A 17987-nucleotide genomic window follows, 5' to 3' on the forward strand; every position below is an offset into this window, starting at 1 on the left:
TTAATCCTCTAGGAGTTTATTCTGCAATGTCCAGTATTTTGTCATCCGGTCTATAGCAATCTTAAAATCAGTCCCCGGTGATTTGAAGCTAGCTCGCTCACTAGCTAAACTAGCTTGCCGGGCACACACTTCTTGGAAGGAGAATCCAGAGGTTGCATCCACAGCCGGGGGGTTCCTTTGGATGGCCCAGTGCAGTGCTGCAGAGGAAGGCTTCCTGATGAGCTGCTGCTTGTCCTAGACTGGGCAGCTTTCTTAGACAGTCATGGGATAATAAGGTCGCTCCTCCCTGGGTGAGCATGCCCATACTCAAGAATGCCTGCAGGATGGGGTTGCTGAAATTCATGTGAGAGGACATGAGTAGTGCGCCGACCATTAGGCGTGAACACTTGCAGATCAAGATTACCAAACTAGGCAAAAATCACGCCAACAGTTCTACTCAAACCCATGAATTGGTGGAGAAGCTGAGCATTGTCACCGAGAAAATGAGCAGCGGATTTCCTGAATCTCAGGACCTCATCATATGAGGTTGTGAACCCATGTTCATGAAAGAGCTTTGGAAGATCAGAACTGCCATGGCGGTGCAGTCGTTTGACAGCCAGTCCTAATGTTGTCTGATTTCTGGTACCTGTAACATGACTTTGAATTGACTGCCTCAGGCTTAGAGATTTCTTGGTCATTTCACCACCAGACACTAAGTCTGAAATCAACCTCAGTAAAGTTTGGCTTTTCTTTTCTGTGATTGACGAAGTCTCTCAATTTTTTGTTTTGATGTGTAAGTACAGTAGCATCCTTTGTGACATTCTATGCGAACAGCATCACCACCACCATCAACAATGTCCTGTAGTTTTGCATGTAACTCTTCATCTCCACGGGCATTGGCACAGGAGATCAATGTCTTGATCCCTTGATCAGCGAATTTCTTCAATTCCCCTCCACCATGACACACGGGAAGAATGCACCTTGAATCTGCCATATCTGTAAAAACAAAACAATGAATTAGTAACTCGCATTAATGTCGTATGTGAGCGTCCAGTTGTCAGAATAGTGACCTTGTTGTCATTCAAAATGTATCTCACACGGCAAACAATTGCCAGGAACTCGAACATTGACCTCAAATTTACTTCTAATCACAAAAATAAGGTTAAATATCGATTCCTCGTGCCAACATTACATGGAAAAGATGTCTCATGTGTAATTTTAAGTTCATTAGCTAAAAAGTTATATTTTCAGCCAGTCGATGACGGCCATCTTGTATTTGCGCAAAAATAATAGATTTCCCCATGGTTGCCATCCGGGCAACCAAGCTTAATTTTGTCTATGCATGCCTGTGAACAAGAAACCACCATAAAACCATGCACTTTTGAGGACAACAAGGTTACTTCTCTGGCAAATGGACTATACTGTCCAGCAAGACAAAAGGTAGGGATCTAACTACACATACACTAATGGGATAACTATCTTGGGACACCTATCTGTTGTATGAATGTGGTTCCGAGAACCGCAACAATATACATAAATATACACACACTGGTAATTTTACTCGGCATTTTTTTTTATGTACAGTCATGCGCCGCTTAACGACGTTCCGGCAACGACGGATCGCATATGCGACGGATCTGCCAGCTATGAAAATAAAAATAAAATAAAAAAAATGCAACTGAAAAATTCCTATCGCCATGATGTCGGCTCGTATAAAAATAGCACATACAATTGTGTACACTGTACAGTACAAAATACTTCATAATGATAATAAACGACCGTGTGGCCCTGTTATAATGCGATCGTTGAGGTCCATAAAATCAAATGTCATCGCGAAAAAAACAGGATCGTGCTAAATCCGGATTCAAGGAAATCGGCTTTGAAACTGAACCAATGTTTCCACGTTTACCTTCGAGCAAGTAAATTACCTTTGAATTGAAGAATTCCACGAATAAATCGTTGTTGTTAGTCCAAATTAAAACACCAATTTGTTTTTAGTAAAGCTTTTTATGTTGTTAAAACAATCGCACTGTTCCAAAAATATATATCACAATTGACAGGTGCTCGTTTCTTCATTTGTAAATTATAACATCGATGCAATGATTACGTATTTATAAAATCCAAACGCTAATGATTCACCTTTCTATAATCAAAGCGAGAGGAGATTGTAAGCTGCTGCTAACAACACCGATGGCCGTCATGAACAGCACAAAGGTAAATCTAACGTGTCTTCCGTCTCTCTTGGATGTGTTACAATTGCCGACAGTATTCAGTGCAGTAACATGCTGTACAGGTTTGTATCTGAGGAGCAATAGGCTACACCATATAGCCTAGGTGTCTAGGTTTGTGTAAGTACGATGTTCGAAAACGAAAAAAAAAAATGATGTTCGCACAACGACGACGTCGCTTAACGACGCGTTTCTCAGAACGTAACCCCGTCGTTAAGTGGCGCATGACTGTAATTGTAATCTTCCATTCTCCTTTGCATCCGTAACATACGTTCGCTCTATTTCTTTCTTAAAAAGACAACAGAGCATATCCTTTAATTTCTTCGGATACACGATGCGATGCCTCTTCCCCGGCTGCCAAACAAACAAACAAACAAAAAATCCTCATTAATAAATCTGCATTATCTATCTATAATTCCAGCAATCTGTGTGTGTGTGTCTTTCTGTCTGTCTGTCTGCGACCGCAGTTTCTCGACGACCGCCGGTCCGATCGGATTGAAACTTGCCAGGAATATTGCTGGGGCCCCGCGGATGTGCCTTTTTGAAGTTTGATATCAATCGGACGAGCGGTTCCCAAGTTACGGCCATTTATCTGTCGACCAAGGACAAGACATGGTGCTATGACGTCACGAATGACGTCACAATCAAAATTTATTTATTTATTTTGCGCGATTGACAGTCCGATCTGATTGAAACTTGCCAGGAATATTGCTGGGTACCCGCGGATGTGCCTTTTCAAGGTTTGATATTAATCGGATAAGCAGTTCCCAAGTTCCGGCCATTTATCTGTCAACCAATGACAAGACACTGTGATATGCCGTCACGAATGACGTCACAATTAATGTTTATTTATTTCTTTATTATTATTATTTTTATTTTGCACGATTGACGGTCCGATCTGATTGAAACTTGCCAGGAATATTGCTGGGGACCCACGGATGTGCCTTTTCAAAGTTTGACATTAAGGTTTGAGAGTGGGGGCGAGAGAGGAGGGCGAGAGAGGGGAGAGAGAGGGGGCGTCACAATTCAAGAGAGGGGAGAGAGAGGGGGCGTCACAATTCAAGAGAGGGGGAGAGAGGAGGGGCTAGAGAGGGTCGAGTGAGAGAGAGGGGGGCGTCACAATTCTTCTTCTTCGTTTGATATGACGTCACAATTGACGCTGGGGACCTGAGTATGTTTCCCAAGTTATGGCCATTTATGATACGGTTGGTCTGATGTAATTGAAAAAATGCCCAAATCCAGTCGTCGTTTACGAGAGCGAAGGAACGAAGCTGCACATACTGGCACACCTCACCCACGAGAGAGGGTGAGAGAGGTGGGGGAGGGGTGAGGGGGAGGGTGAAAAAATGCTCCAATCCAGTCGTCGTTTACGCACCTACGGGTCCGCACTGGTATAAACAAATCATGGAATGTGCATTATATATGAATGAATAAAGAAAAAAAATATCAAAATTCAATTACAATCCTCTCGGGGAGATGTCCTCAAGGCCAATTTCCTTTTCACAGGTTGCCTCCATAATAACAACATTATTATATTAATACGCAAAGCCATATTTTGTGGATGTATCTCCTCCTCAGTATTTACTTCAATGAAACCACAGGTGGTATGTTTAAGCTTTCGAGCATTACTCGAACCTGGCAGACCCTGGTGCTACCCCTCTCGAGCCTCCCAGGACTTTTTATTATTCTTTTTTTATGTTGAAGGCTTCAGGCACGGATGAAATCGTCCTAATCGAGGTCAACCTTAAAATAAAAGAACTGCATTGACCGAAAAGTAAGAAGAGAGAGAATAGTCTAAGAGTTTTTGAGGAAGTAAAAAATCTGCTTTTTGAAAAGGGGAAGGTCATGTGTTTGGGAAGACGAAAGAAGGTAAAGAGTTCCAGAGTTGCCAATGGCCACACAATAATCATGTGATGTAGTGGCTTGTTGAGTAGTTAGTATTCCTTGGTGTCACTAATGGTTGAGGTGCACAAGCAGCAAGTTCTTGCGAGCAGAAACCGAAGTAATATCTGTAGAAAAGAGAAAGAGAGCCCACCATGCGGCGTAATTTGAGCGGGTCGAGTTTTGTGGTTCCATTGGTGGAGTTGACGAGTCAAATAACTTTGGATTCAATTCTGTCCAGTAAGTATGTGGAGCTGGAACCTCCCCAGATGTGAGAGCAGTGCCTCCATACAAGGACTAATCAATCCTTTATATAGTTGGGGCAACTGTTCAGAGGAGAAGAATCTTCGACATCTGAACAGGACTCCTAATTTATTCGAGGCAGACCAAGCTATTTGCGTAATGTGTGGATTCCAGGATAAATTTGAAGTGAGAGTAATACCTAGTATGTTATTTTATCACATGGTGTAATTGTAGAGCTTTCAAAAGAGATTAGAGAGTTGAGAATAGTTTTAGAGAGAGGGAGAGAGATGGGAAGAAATTGAGTTCTTGACGCATTAAACTTAACTTGATTACATTTGCCCCACTGGGAGATCTTGTCCAAATCCGAATTTAAAGAGGTGGCTGTGATGAAACGACATGTAGATCGAGTGAGGAAAGACGGGGCAGATGGGAAAGACATGGAGGAATGTAATGTTGAGTCATCAGCGTACGAGTGCATTTGGTTATTTGTGGAAGAAAGAAGATCATTGATAAAAAAGAAGGAAGAGTGTTGGAGACAGAACGGAACCCTGAGGTACACCGCTGTTAATAGGGAAGGGGGAAGATGTTGAACCATCAACAATTATGGAGATAGAGTGGTCGGAGAGAAAGCTCGATATGAGAGAGCAGAGTGGAAGAGGGAAGCTTGGATATCAGACCCCGATGCCAAACTCTGCCAATGGCTTTTGAGATATCAAGGCCAGCAACAAAGGATTTCCCAAAAGTCTATCAAAGAAGAGGCCCAGACATTCGTAATGCAACAAAGGATATCACCTGTAGATCTTGCCTTGCGAAAGCCACATTGGTGGTCAGATAGAAGACTGTGAGATTCAAGATGATTGAGAAAATGAGAATTGGGAAGACATTCAAAGACTTTGGAAACAGAAGAAGTCAGAGCAATAGGACAGTGGTTAGAAGGGGTTTAAACGATCACCCTTCTTTAAAATAGGTTGTACTAGGCATGTTTCCAGGAAAGAGGAAAAGTTTGAGTTTTTAACCAAAAACGAAACAAACGAGCAAGCACAGGTACAAGTTCTGAAGCACATTCCTTCAAGACACTGGGAGGAATGCCATCTTGCCCGTCGGCCTTGCTTATCTCCAGAGAGAGGAGTATGTTTTTGTCTCCATGAAAAGAGATTCTCAGGAGGAACATAGGATTGGTGAGGGGAGCTTCAGAGGAAGATGGTGTCACATATCGTATTGATATGGATACAAATTGGTTGGTTCCACTTTGAGAGTAGACATTCCGCCCCCCCCCCCAACTGCATAATGTGAGCGGGGGCGGGTGCAGGGCAGAAGGCGCCATGTTGGGCATGGAATAAAGTTGAAGAAACAACTGGAATCTTCAGTCAGTGAATATTACATGGTGGTAAATTATGTATCATGACTTCCATGTCCACCACAAGGCCCTTGTCAATGGAGTCATCCTGAATGTCGGCACGTGACAATGCATCAGAAATATGTGTTTGAGGGCCTGGTTTGCGGACAATGTTGACGGAGTACTTGAACAGTCTGGGAAGCATTCTCTGGAGTCGGGGGTGACGCTTTGCTGAGATTCTTCTTACTGATCATCTCAAGTGGCTTCTGGTCTGATTCACCGACCACAGCTTTACCATACAAGGACAGATTGAATTTTTCACGTGCGAACACAATCGCCAAAAGTTCCTTTTCAATTTGAGTGGAATTTTGTTCTGCTTCAGTTCGCGCCCTGGAAGTGTAAGCTGCTGGGTGACCTTCTTGCATGAGGCAAGCACCCAGGTCCGCTTTTGAAGGATCGGCTTGTATCACAACGGCAGACTGGACATCGAAGAACTTCAATGTGGTTGCGGTGATGAAAGATCGTTTCACATCTTGATATGCATCGTCCTGCTCCTTGCACCGATGCCACTCAATGTCTTTATTCAGTAATGGTCTTCGAGGGGCAGCACGCCCAGATAGGTTGGCAATAAATTGGGCCAAATAATTCACCATTCTTAAGAATCGTTGCAAGTCTTGCTTGTTCTCAAGCTTAGGGTATTCGGTAATTGCTCTCACTTTTTCTGGTTCTGGCTTTAGGCCCCCAGCAGCAGACACCGCATTTCCAACATAGTTCACCTCACTCACGCGAAATTGAAACTTATTTATGTTAAACTTAACGTTGTTCTTTCTAGCATGCTGTAACACTTGCTCCAGAATGCGATCGTGGCTCGGCAGGTCATCAAAAAACACTTCAACTCAATCTATGTCACCAAACAATTGGTCATTTTTCTTCTGAAAGATTTCCGGGGCAGAGCAGATCCCAAAAGGACTCCGATAGCGTGTTAAATGTGCACAACATGGACGCCGAATGGCGTGTTAAATGTGTTAAATGTGCACAACAATGAACTTTCATCGTCCAACTTGATCTGCCAAAAGCCATCTTTCTCATCGAAAATGGAAAATACACATTTACCACTTATTCTGGAAGTCATGTCCTCTGCTGTAGGTATTCTGTAGTGTTCACGGTTAACTGCTTTGTTCAAGTCTTTCGGATCTAAACAGAGACGCAGGGAACCATTCTTCTTTACAGCAATCACCAGACTGTTCACCCAGTCTGTAGGTTTATCCACCTTGGATACAATTCCCTCATTCTCCAGGTTATTCAAGGTGTGTTTGAGTTTGTCATGCAGGTTGAGTGGTACTCTTCTTGGCAGGTGTATTACTGGAGTAGCACCAGCTTTCAATTCAACATGGTACTCACCCGGCATTTCTCCGAGACCCAGAAACACATCGTGAAATTCCTGCAACCATTTATCCTTGTCCAGACACGTCTCGGTTACAGTGTGAATTTTCCAAACAAAATCCAACTATGTTCACGCCTTTAATCCAAGAATGGGTGGAGATGACACATTTGCGACATAAAACTCCAAGCTGTGTGTGACGTCATTGATTAAGCAATCAAGTCGGACCTTGCCTTCCGGTGACACCTTGTGATTGCTATAGGACGACAACACATTTTTTGTTGTAGATTCTTCTGTATCGGAAGTTGTCGAAAAATACTCCGAGGCTGCACATTGGCGTCTGCACCAGAATCAAGCTTGAAATTTATGACCATGCCATTGACATTGAGCTTGGTAAGCCAAGCTTTCTCACAGGAGTGCACATTCACAGTCAGCTGACCACTGAAAATGTGATCGAAATGTAGAAATGTGATTTGGAATGATTTTAAAGCGATTTGTAAAGTAGTTGTGTGTGATTTTGGTACCTTGTGATGAACGAGGATATATAACTTCCCATCGGCACTCCGGTAAAGATTGATCAGTTAATTACTAACTTGTTATAGGCAATCCTTTTTGCCCTCTCAAATTGCAGTCATCAAGTGATGACCACACAGATGATTCCCAGATAAATGTGGTTTAAAGTCACAACCATCTCCCAAATTTCCAATTGGTGCTGAGCAAGTCGGGCGATTCATTGATGTATGCATGATCCCTCGGATGGACGTTAAAGTCGGTGTGCAGTCTTCATTAGTCTGTGGATGTTAAAGTTAATGGATGACATTCGTTGATGAATGTTAAAGACAAATTCCTGCCGAAACTACTGCTGCGAAGGTGATGGCAAACTAACCAAAAACCAAGAAAACCAAAATCATCATGTAGAGCCTTGCATATAATTAATTAAATAATGTTGAACAGTGCAAATACTGTACCTCTTGTGATTGATCTGTGAACCAAGTACATCAAGTGGTGAAGAAAATTGGGTTAAAATTCAGGCAAAGCTCGTGCTCCTTCGACCGGCTCTTCGTCTGAGTCCTCCTTAGACAAGTTTCAGACTGGCTGTCTGGTGCTCCTTGAACACACAGCCATTGCAGGCTTTATCACAAGAACATTCCTTGGCAGGCTTGTCTGCCAAGGGCAGCTGACTCATGCAGAAAGCAAAAACATCTGTGGTGGCTTTATATGAGTCTCTATTTGTCAGGTTAATTCATGAATCTAATGTCGTGGTCTGTACATTACAGAATCAAGTTTAAATGGAGTGTTTTGAGCTGCAATTTGGAGGACCATTCGCCTGGTGACTCAACTTTGACAAATGACTTGACAATTTTTGAACACCTGTTTAAAAACAGAGGTTTAAACTGTATTTATTTGTTTTGATTTTGAGGAATGGATTTGTAATTAAAAGGTCAGAGTAAGTAATTAGATGGTTAGAGTGAGTGTGATCGGATATTGCAGCATTTTGCTGTATTAGTAAGAGAGAAGTGGATAAAAGAAATGGACAATGTCAGAGATTTAAAATGTTGATGGAATTCTGAATAATGATGAGAAAGATTGGTTACAGATTTAATTTTTTTCGAGATTTTTCAGCTCCATTGACCATAAAAGAAATGGACGCTCATCAGATCGATGAAACGTTAGCATTTGGTTTTGTTAAACCTGTTTGGAGAAATTTTGTATCTCTTAACCATGTTGTCAAGCTTTTTGTTTCCAAATGAACGCTCTGCAGCCAAAGTGTGGTCCGGGAGCAATCTCAAGTTATGCAGCTCGGCAACTCGCACTGCTGTAAAATGTCAAGGCTGAGCGGGGTGGACCCCACTCTCACTATGGGGGAGTTCGCGGAGCTGAGAGTCCCGAGAAAGACTCCTAAAGGATCGCCCTGTGACTACAATTATCGCCATGCTACTTTTGTATAATTAATCGAATTACTCCTGTTAATTAATGTAATAATGTACAACTGAGCTTTGAATTACCAGTGTGCTTTGACCTGTTTGGTAGTGATGGGGATACTCATGTTCAATAGTACCAACAAGTGATACTTATGATAATGTTTGCATGCACCGAGTTTGTTGTCATCTACAAAAACATGGGGAACAGTTGGTAACTCATAGAAGTTGTGTTCAGTAACTTAGTTCATTACTTTCAGACTCAGCTCATTTAAAAAAAAAGAACTCATTGAGAACACTGGAGGCACAAGATTTTTGTGTTCATTGTGTCTTTTTCTCCATTACAATTCATAATGGTATTCGAACCATCATGTTTCTTTTGGTTACAATTAATGCATTGATTATGGACGAGATTGATTTGGTGTTGATTTGGAGTCAACAGATTTATTTTGTTTTGAAATTGTTTGAATTTAGATTCGTTATGAGTTGAAGGTTTATGAAATAATTTTTTGTGCTCGATCGATTTTGGCAGATAATTATCTGATTATTATAATCAGTCATCCGGTGTTCAGTTTAATATCAAGTTTTCTTTTGGAATTACAAATTGAGAAACCTTGATCATATAAGTCTCGTAGTGTCCACACTTTTGGAACAGCAGTGTAATTTAAAACCAGAATGATCAGTTACATCACAGTAAGGTACACCGTTGGTTCTTATATATTAGGAATCAGAAGTTAACTGCAAGGGAAAATCAATAAATGAGGGAAATCAGCATGGTATTCACATAAGCATAGTCCAGAATGGCTATACCAACAGCAATTATGAAATCAATTCACGGAATTAGGAATTGCACCATGTATTGTAATTGTATTGCTCTCGCTGATTCATCGCTGGAACTGGACAAACTGTAATTTAAGTAAAATGCGTCCATATTTTGTGGAAAGACAAATAAAAAAGATAAACAAGAATCATGCCGAGTACAGAAGGCATTAGCATGTGAAATGAATGTTAAATCGGTCGGAGTGTAAGAATTATATAATTGAAAATAGTGCAATGATGCCACAAGCCAATTAAAACATTACCTATTTTATTTGTTTTCTGATTAATTGGACAGGTGCGTGATTTTTTATTAAGTGGTACTTCTTGTATGTTTACTTACCCAATTTTTTTTAATTTACAACGAAGTAAGTTGATATATTTCTAACACTGACTTGACCATCTTTCCTGAGCACGGAAGTGCTAAGTTAGCTGGAAATAAATAGATAATGACAATTATTATACATGGAAAATTTTTCTTGATTCGAAGGGATCTTTGGAGGATGGTGAAAACAATTGTTGATTGCAAATTGGAACCTTGATTAATACTGCTGCACTTTCTCCATGTAATTAGCAAATGAGATGATTGATTTTGAGTATTCGTACAACTGAGATTTCTTTATATTTTAGCAAGTCGTTTGGGTGTGAAGAAACAAAAAAGGAAAGAAAGGATAAAATTTTGAAACAACATGTAAATGCAGGTTCGATGCTTCACCTTGATTTTGTGTGTTTCGGAGTGTTGACAGTAGTTGAACGATGCAATGTACGATTTTGTCTCATGAAGCTTTGGAAGAACTTCCACTAAAAGATTGGACGATGGGGAGAACCCAGATTTGGGTGATTGGGCATTTAACACATGATCATGACACGACCCCCTTCCTGAGGAGATGAGACGAGCATGTAAGAAGAAAAAAACCCACTGAAGAGAAGGTTGGACAAGTCAAACCCCGGCAAGGCAAAGACAACGTCGCCGTTGCTTGGTGCCTGCCTGGGGGAACGACCCCGACCACACTCGCAAGTTGCTGCTCTGCAGATACATCATGAACTTGCCGTGGTCGCACAACGGACTTGAAGGTCCATATGGCGAGTCATCTGCGACGTGTCCTCAATTGTGCGGGTGGGGCTCGTGCAGCCATCGCGGCTGCCTTCAACGTGCACAGCTCGCTTGGTGAATCAAACCTGATTGCACAAACTGCTGCTACGAGGTCCCAAACTCTGCTGGGGCTGGGATCTCTGGGTCACATCCCGATTCCTCTTTGTCTCCAACCGAGTGTCGGGCCCAAGCTCATACTTGCCAAGATCGACCTTCTCTGCAGCTCATGGAGTGCCTCGACTGTGCTTCCCGTTGGGTGCTGCTCTATCTACACCCCGGCCCGCTTATTTTCTGGCCTCGTGTAGCACGTCCTTTCGATTCATGACACCTGCTGATGAACAGGCCAGGAATTAAATGGAAGCACACTCACTAACCTGGCTGGGACACTATTGAAATGGTCGTCATCCAGCATTCTTCTCCGATGAGCGCTCGCTGCCATTATTGATTGAAGTTGTGCAAGAGATATCTTTTCTCCTCCAGGAACGGGGTATGGTGATCATGTGTAATACAATTATTCAAAATTTACCTAATATGGAAAAAAGGGGGGGGATGTGGAAGAAAAATAATTATATTCACTTGTTGAAATGTTGCTGGTACTTTATAAATTTAATTTTCGTACTATAGTTAAATTGGCTGTCAGTAATGTTTCCCTTTTTCCGACAGTCTTTTGACCGACATATTGATAAAAGGAATATATTACTTTGAAAAAAGGTCTTGCTCGCTGCATCGAAAGAGGGTGACCTGGTTGTTAACACTGCAAACTTTTGCCATGAGTGTGTCATTCTCTCCCTCCCACCCAAAGTGGCCACGCATTGCAGTTTTGAGTTATTTTGCCTCGTGCTTATCAGCTCATCCCGTGCTTGAATTTCCAAATGTCTCACCCTCCCATTTTTTGGATGTCAAATTGTGTATAAGAGGGACTACTTCAGGCTTCTACTTCAGTGAAGTTTATTGGAATGTTTCAGTGAATCATTAAATGTTCTTCCTCCATATATATGAAATTATTAAAGATTCTCTTTTGTATGCTGATCAATCGATCGTGTGGAACATGAGTTTTTTTCCACCACAAATGGATTGGAAGTGAAGAATTAATCCAAAGTATTGGTAGTGTGGTCATGACGATCATGGATATGTGCAGGGTGGGTGATAATTTGTTCCAAATCATGAAGAATGGAAAATGTCAGAGCTTCAACCCTCCCCCCCCCCTCCAACATCCGTGTGGCAAGATTTCAGCCACTCCCTGTGGTGTACATTGAAGTCTCCGAGTTGGAGAAATTCTGCTTGAGGGTGTTCAGATGTCATGGCCTCATGGGAAGAGTTAAGATAGTGAAAGAAAGATCTAAAGTTTGTAGAATTGGGAGAGCAGGAAGTGAAACAGAAAGATCGTGATGGTCCAGAGACAAATCTTAAGCCAGATGACATCAAAGTTTGGAGATTCGAGGTCCACAAGGTGTTCAGCACGCATGTTGATGTTGGAGTAGACACAGACTCCTCCTTTGAAGCGGAATCGTGAGTGAAGTTTGAAGTTCGAAATGTAAGAATTAACAAGAACATCATGTGATAATTGGGTCTTAGAGAAACAAGATATTAGGAGAGGAGCTTACTGGATGATGTTCAACAGAGGAAAGATTCGAAGAAAGACAAACGGATGTTGGTGAAATTAATTGAAAAGGAGTCACGTTGGTTCAAAAGGCAAGTGTCTAAGGAGGGACCAATACTACTGCTGCTGCTGTTGCTCACATTCCTCCTCCACCTCAGACACATCCACCTCCTTAAGCACATCGACCTCCACCTCGTCAGGCACATCTGGGTGCACCTCCTCAAGCACATCCACCTCTTTAGGCACATCCGGGTGCACCTCCTGCTCAGGCACAGGCTGCTGCTCCTCCCCCTCGGACGCGTCCTCCGATAATGAGTTCCTAATTGCTCGCTCTCCCCCATTGTCGCGCTTTTCAGCATCACTTATTTTGAAAAAACCACACATTTCAAGCAACATGTCGGATGGGTGATGTGGCCCACTTTCAAGATGCTGTTAGGTGGGGTTAAAAAGAGTGCAGGAAGCTGAAACTTTCCATGCTAACTCGACTACTCGTGTAGTTTATTGTATGCAAAGCTCAAAGCTGTCAGTATTTTAATTTCAAAATGGCCTCCGACCATGGATATGTACAAAACATGATTTTCAGGCCCCAAAAATGGACACTTTTTCCCTGATATCTCGAACCGATCAGCAGCCACAATCATTAATGGATGCTTTATGAGGTCACAAACAGGCGATCTTGTTTATTTAGGAACATTACAGCACTTTCCATGAAAATGCTAAAATAAATATTCAGCGTAAATATGAAAAAACAGCCATAACATCAATGAACACCGATATATTGGAGTAAATTGAATGCAGGACACGTTTCAATTGAAAATTTTTTATTTATTAAAACTATTTGAAAAACCTAACCCTAACCCAAACAATAAATTGATCCAAACAACGCCAACCCCCAACGTCAAGGAAGCACATATGCCGACAGGTATCAAGCAGGTGAAACAACCCTCGAGGGGTCACCGGCGGAGCACCTGCCACACACACACAGATATAATGACAAGGGTGAATATAGCTCACAGAGTCATCTGGAGCTTTGGTGTACAGTTAACACAGTCCTAAACCACAGTACAACAGCACTCAGTGGAGCACATACATGCACCAGGACGATAAGGACGAAATGATTCAATTTTGGTGAAGATCTGGAACCGGATTCTGGAATTTTTTTATCGATTCTTCACCATTGATGGATGAGGGGGGCCAAAAACGATATCTCAAAACGTTATCTGGTTGAATTGTGTGGGTGACAAGAACAAGCCGATTAGATTTTGGTTCAAGTCTGGATGAAGATCCGGCCAATCAGTGGACGACAAAATGTGAACCGTTCAGCCTGGAGGAGGTACGCACTCCACCGAGTGCCGTTCTCGTCTCTAATTTTGCAATTTTTTTAATTTATCTTCCACATCGAGGAACCTCTGTGACCCTGTTGGATCCATTCACGCCGGTTCCCATGATCCCCTGAATGACCATACCCAGTACGTCCAGGTTCTCCGGTAAAGGGCGGCGATTGGCGAGCGAGCGCCACCACCTGCCCGCACACTCGTCCACGAGCCGGAACGCATGTTTGCGGTGATGCCTCCCCCCTGGCAGGCTGGTGTTAACGGAGGACAAAATTCTCGAACGTTTATTCCTGCAGATCACCCTGTATATAGGGTGACGGAGCAAGATCTGCTTTGGCAGTGTGCGTGCGAGGCCGGAGAATACTTCACGATCCCGGCTACCGCTCAGAAGCTCCGGAGCTGCTTCTGGATCCACCCACAGAAAGAGTGGTTGTGTGGCACGCACTATCTGCAGGTCAGAATCCACGTGGAAACAGGCAACGTGGCATGTGGGTTCGTGACCTGCTGAAAGGTGGAGTGCATGTTGGATACAAACACTCAAACCTCACCGACCTCAGAGGCGTTGTGTATAACTATACAAACCTTGTTGTTGTGAAGTAGATCGAAAAGACTTCGAGGTGCCATGATGATCGAAGTGTTCAGTGGAATCACGTAGCATTTCTTCAGGGAGATGTCGTTATACGCCGTGAGGAGCTGCAAACATGGTCGGATGGGGAGTGAAGGTAAACACTGTATGACATGGTGTGTACATAGTTACCTGCTCGGTTTGTTTAACGTGAGAAACTCAAAACACAGAAACGAAGATTTCTTTAATAAAAACCTCATTCAGTTCCTTAACTCACTGGATAGTTAAGGAAGTTCATGGTTGGAGGATAGTTGGTTCACTATCCTCCAATGGTTGGTTCATGGTTGGTTCACGATGGATAGTTCATGGTTTGAAAAGGAAGAATGCTCAAGCGATGATCTCTTAACAAAAAAACAAGTTTTATGACAAACGGTACAGTGGGTACCTGTTGCCATTTTTGCAGGATGTATGGTGTTGTGCATTCTGCAAACAGGTGTGTCAAATAATTAATGCGTGCAAAATTACCCGCAGCAACCATCAACCAATCAGAGAAGCTGTCGGGGTGAGGCAAGCAAAACCACTGTGGGTACGTACCCAGTGAAAGTCAGATCCATACAGGTACGTACCCGGTGAAAGTCAGATCCATACAGATACGTACCCGCTGAAAGTCAGATCCATACAGGTACGTACCCAGTGTAAGTCGGATCCATACAGATACGTACCCGGTGTAAGTCGGATCCATACAGGTACGTACCCGCTGAAAGTCGTGCACAATGTTTGCTTGGTTGCTCTCTGAAAATCCAGGTCCTGCCAGACGGATGATCTCAACATTGTGCTCAATGTCTATCTCGACATCCTCCTCAACGGATTTCAGTGGCAAGGCACGTCCTGCGTGTTCGAGATCCTTCGTGACCGACAGGCCACCATGTTGTCCATCGGTGTACGTCAAGCCACAATGAAACACGCGGTGTTCCTGTACAATGGCAGGCAAGCAGAACGTCACGAGTTGGTCACTTGGCCTAACTGAATGACTGACAATTATGCCTGATGAAAGGATGACATCTTGGTGAACAACATCTGCGTGCGTGTGTGTGTGTGTGTGTGTGTGTGTGTGTGTGTGTGTGTGTGTGTGTGTGTGTGTGTGTGTGTGTGTGTGTGTGTGTGTGTGTGTGTGTGTGTGATGGTGAAGATAATGGGCTTTTGCCAATTTGTCACCATTGTTCATGAGTAAAAAAAAATACATCTGGCTCGTTAACATTCAGCCTGGATAAAATAATCCCCCCGAATCTAACACCAACACCCCTCCCCCCATTCCTCAATTAATCCCTCCTCCCCCCCCCCCCCCCCAATTCACCCCTTTCCACTACCTCCATATACATATATATGCATTGAAACGTGGAGTGTGACGAGCACTCCCCCGATCTACAGTGGACATAGTCCTATATCAAAGCGTCGCCTCCAACCCAGAGGACTCGGCCAGGCAACTCTTGTCAAACAGACAAAGATTACATGGTCAACATGAGTTAAACATCAGACGGAGCCGCCTATCCAGATTTCGGGCAAATTTGCCCTCATCAGGACGGCATACTGATAAATATCTCACCAATGATGACGACATTCATCCTTGAAACATCAGACGCACCTCCTGACTGTTAAAGAACAACCGTCCATCTGTCACCCAGACGATTGTTCCCGCCGATGCAAACCATTCAACCAGCAGGCACGTGATACGATCGACGGGTAAATCGAACCATGGATGGCCAAAGCATGGAAAGCGCAGAGGGGGCAAGACCAGATTGGAGGCGGTGGAAGACAGAGAGGCCACCGACCTGTCTGCGATAGCGAAGTAAACGACCCAAAGCCTCGGCTTCATCGCGGGAGATCCCAATAATCTTGAAGACCTTGGTTTCCGCGGTGTCAAGCCGAACGAGATGTGAGGTAGGGTAGCCAGCCCAGACAGGAGAGCGGTGTTCCATGAAGCTGCAGATGAAGGCCCTGTCGGTGGATGGGAGTTCAGGTGTGACAAGAAAGGACCTTGTGCGATGGAGGATGCTCAATCGGCAGCTGGCTTTGGAGGCCAACTTTGAAATGTGGTTTGCCCAACAAAGATCATGGCTGATGGTGAGGCCCAGGAGTCTGTTCAAACCTTCAGGGCAATGATTTTTCCATGAAAATATATTTGCTCGTACATCTTGTTTACGGCGTCTTGCGTGCAGATACGATATCTTGTTTACGGAGTTTACATCAAGATAATATCCCTCTCTTGATTATGGAATCTTGGATACAGATTATACTGTACGATATCTTGGCTTTCAGAGAATGAAATTAAGTTATTTATTATTTATTAACCTCAGCTGTACCGAGTTTGGTGAGACAACTTTATCATGTCAACTCCATGAAGAGAACGAGTGTGCGGTCCACAATTACACAATCTGAGCTCAACACATGCTTGGCCAGATCCTTACCAAGGGCAAAGACCCTTTCAAGTGATCGTCACGAACAGAGGTGTAGTAGTTGCGATAAAGACGTGTGAAGACCACTACAGGTCCAGCAAGCATCAGTGCCAGGTTCAACACCAGGAAGACTGCAGCAGTTGCTCCTTCGGCGAAAGGGCACCGTCATGTCTTTCACATCCTGGTGAAGCACAAGGCATGGTCAATTAGAAATTGCAATCTACATCCTACCTTCTCAATACGGCACCTGTTGGTCCTCAAGCTCACTGGAGAGCTCAATGCAAAGGGTGGATCAACACTCGACACAATGCAGGATTCATACCTATGCCAATACGACCTGAAAGCAAGCAGATCGACATTAGGCCACATTTTTATTCTGCAAGTTGGTTGATATAATCGTTGGGTTTGAAGGGCAGTGTGTTCGTGAATTTAGTTTTGAGCCATTGATTGCTCGCAGCTACAATGCAGGCAACGTGCACTTGCAATTCAAGCAACCGATGGTGCAAGGAATGTTTAAAACGGGGGCAACTAACAAGGTGTATCGAGATTACAGATTTGAGAACCAGTGCGGGGGACCGATCGACTCGCACTCTCATCCCCTGGCCAACTCGGACCATGATCCACATTCATTGGAGAAAATCAAGATACGATGAAATGAGACAAACATGTTGGACTTCGATCAGACAACATTGTCAAATGGTGCTGAAGGCCGTTTGGACGTGCCAGTCAAGGCCACAAGCCTCGCAGTCAACCTCAAACTACGGGCGGTGTGGAGAAACACCTTCAGGAACAAAACCAACCTGTGGTCAAATGAGATGTACAAACAAAAAATTATAAAAAAAAATAACGTTTTGGTTACACTCAAAATGTTTGTCGAAATGTGCTGAGGGCCGCTTGGCCGCGCGAAGCACGCCGCAGATATTGCACACGATCCGTACAGTCTTCACTTGTTCTGGATAATAAATTTGTCCAGGCCGAACAAACAAACCGGACGATTTCAATATCCCACTCCCTCCCAGATCCCATATCTCATATCATATCCATCTCATATCCCAGAGACATCGGCAATCCGTGTGCAAATCATCTTTCTCAACTCTCCAGCCAGTAAAGTTTTCATTGCTTGCTGATCCATTTTCCTTGGAGGTGAACGGCGATGCAA

General features: G+C 43.4%; 1 protein-coding gene across 9 annotated transcripts; it reads right to left on the reverse strand.

Annotated features, from left to right (window-relative positions):
• Positions 1-13280: 13280 nt before the first annotated feature.
• LOC147007002 (integral membrane protein 2B-like) lies at positions 13281-17921 on the reverse strand. 9 transcript variants are annotated; one of them, XR_015054483.1, is made up of 5 exons: positions 16841-17920; positions 15098-15348; positions 14653-14858; positions 14393-14503; positions 13281-13444 (listed from the first exon to the last, which is right to left on the reverse strand). XR_015054483.1 is itself a non-coding variant. In XM_085867659.1 (5 exons), exons 1-5 carry the CDS (start codon positions 16931-16933, stop codon positions 13430-13432), a joined length of 585 nt encoding a protein of 194 aa, XP_085723785.1. In that variant the 5' UTR covers positions 16934-17912; the 3' UTR covers positions 13281-13429. The 9 variants fall into 9 exon arrangements, 7 of the variants coding, with proteins under 7 accessions (XP_085723785.1, XP_085723786.1, XP_085723784.1 ...); XM_085867659.1 differs by lacking the exon at positions 14653-14858 and adding an exon at positions 14112-14258 and having other exon boundaries at positions 15130-15348; positions 16841-17912; XM_085867660.1 differs by lacking the exon at positions 16841-17920 and adding an exon at positions 13943-14258 and having other exon boundaries at positions 15098-15262.
• Between the last annotated feature and the right edge of the window lie 66 nt (positions 17922-17987).

This window comes from Eptatretus burgeri, unplaced genomic scaffold (genome assembly GCF_056783735.1).
Source record: "Eptatretus burgeri isolate ZD-2024b unplaced genomic scaffold, Ebu_testis_v1 Ebu_testis_scaffold_912, whole genome shotgun sequence".
Lineage (NCBI taxonomy): Eukaryota > Metazoa > Chordata > Myxini > Myxiniformes > Myxinidae > Eptatretus > Eptatretus burgeri.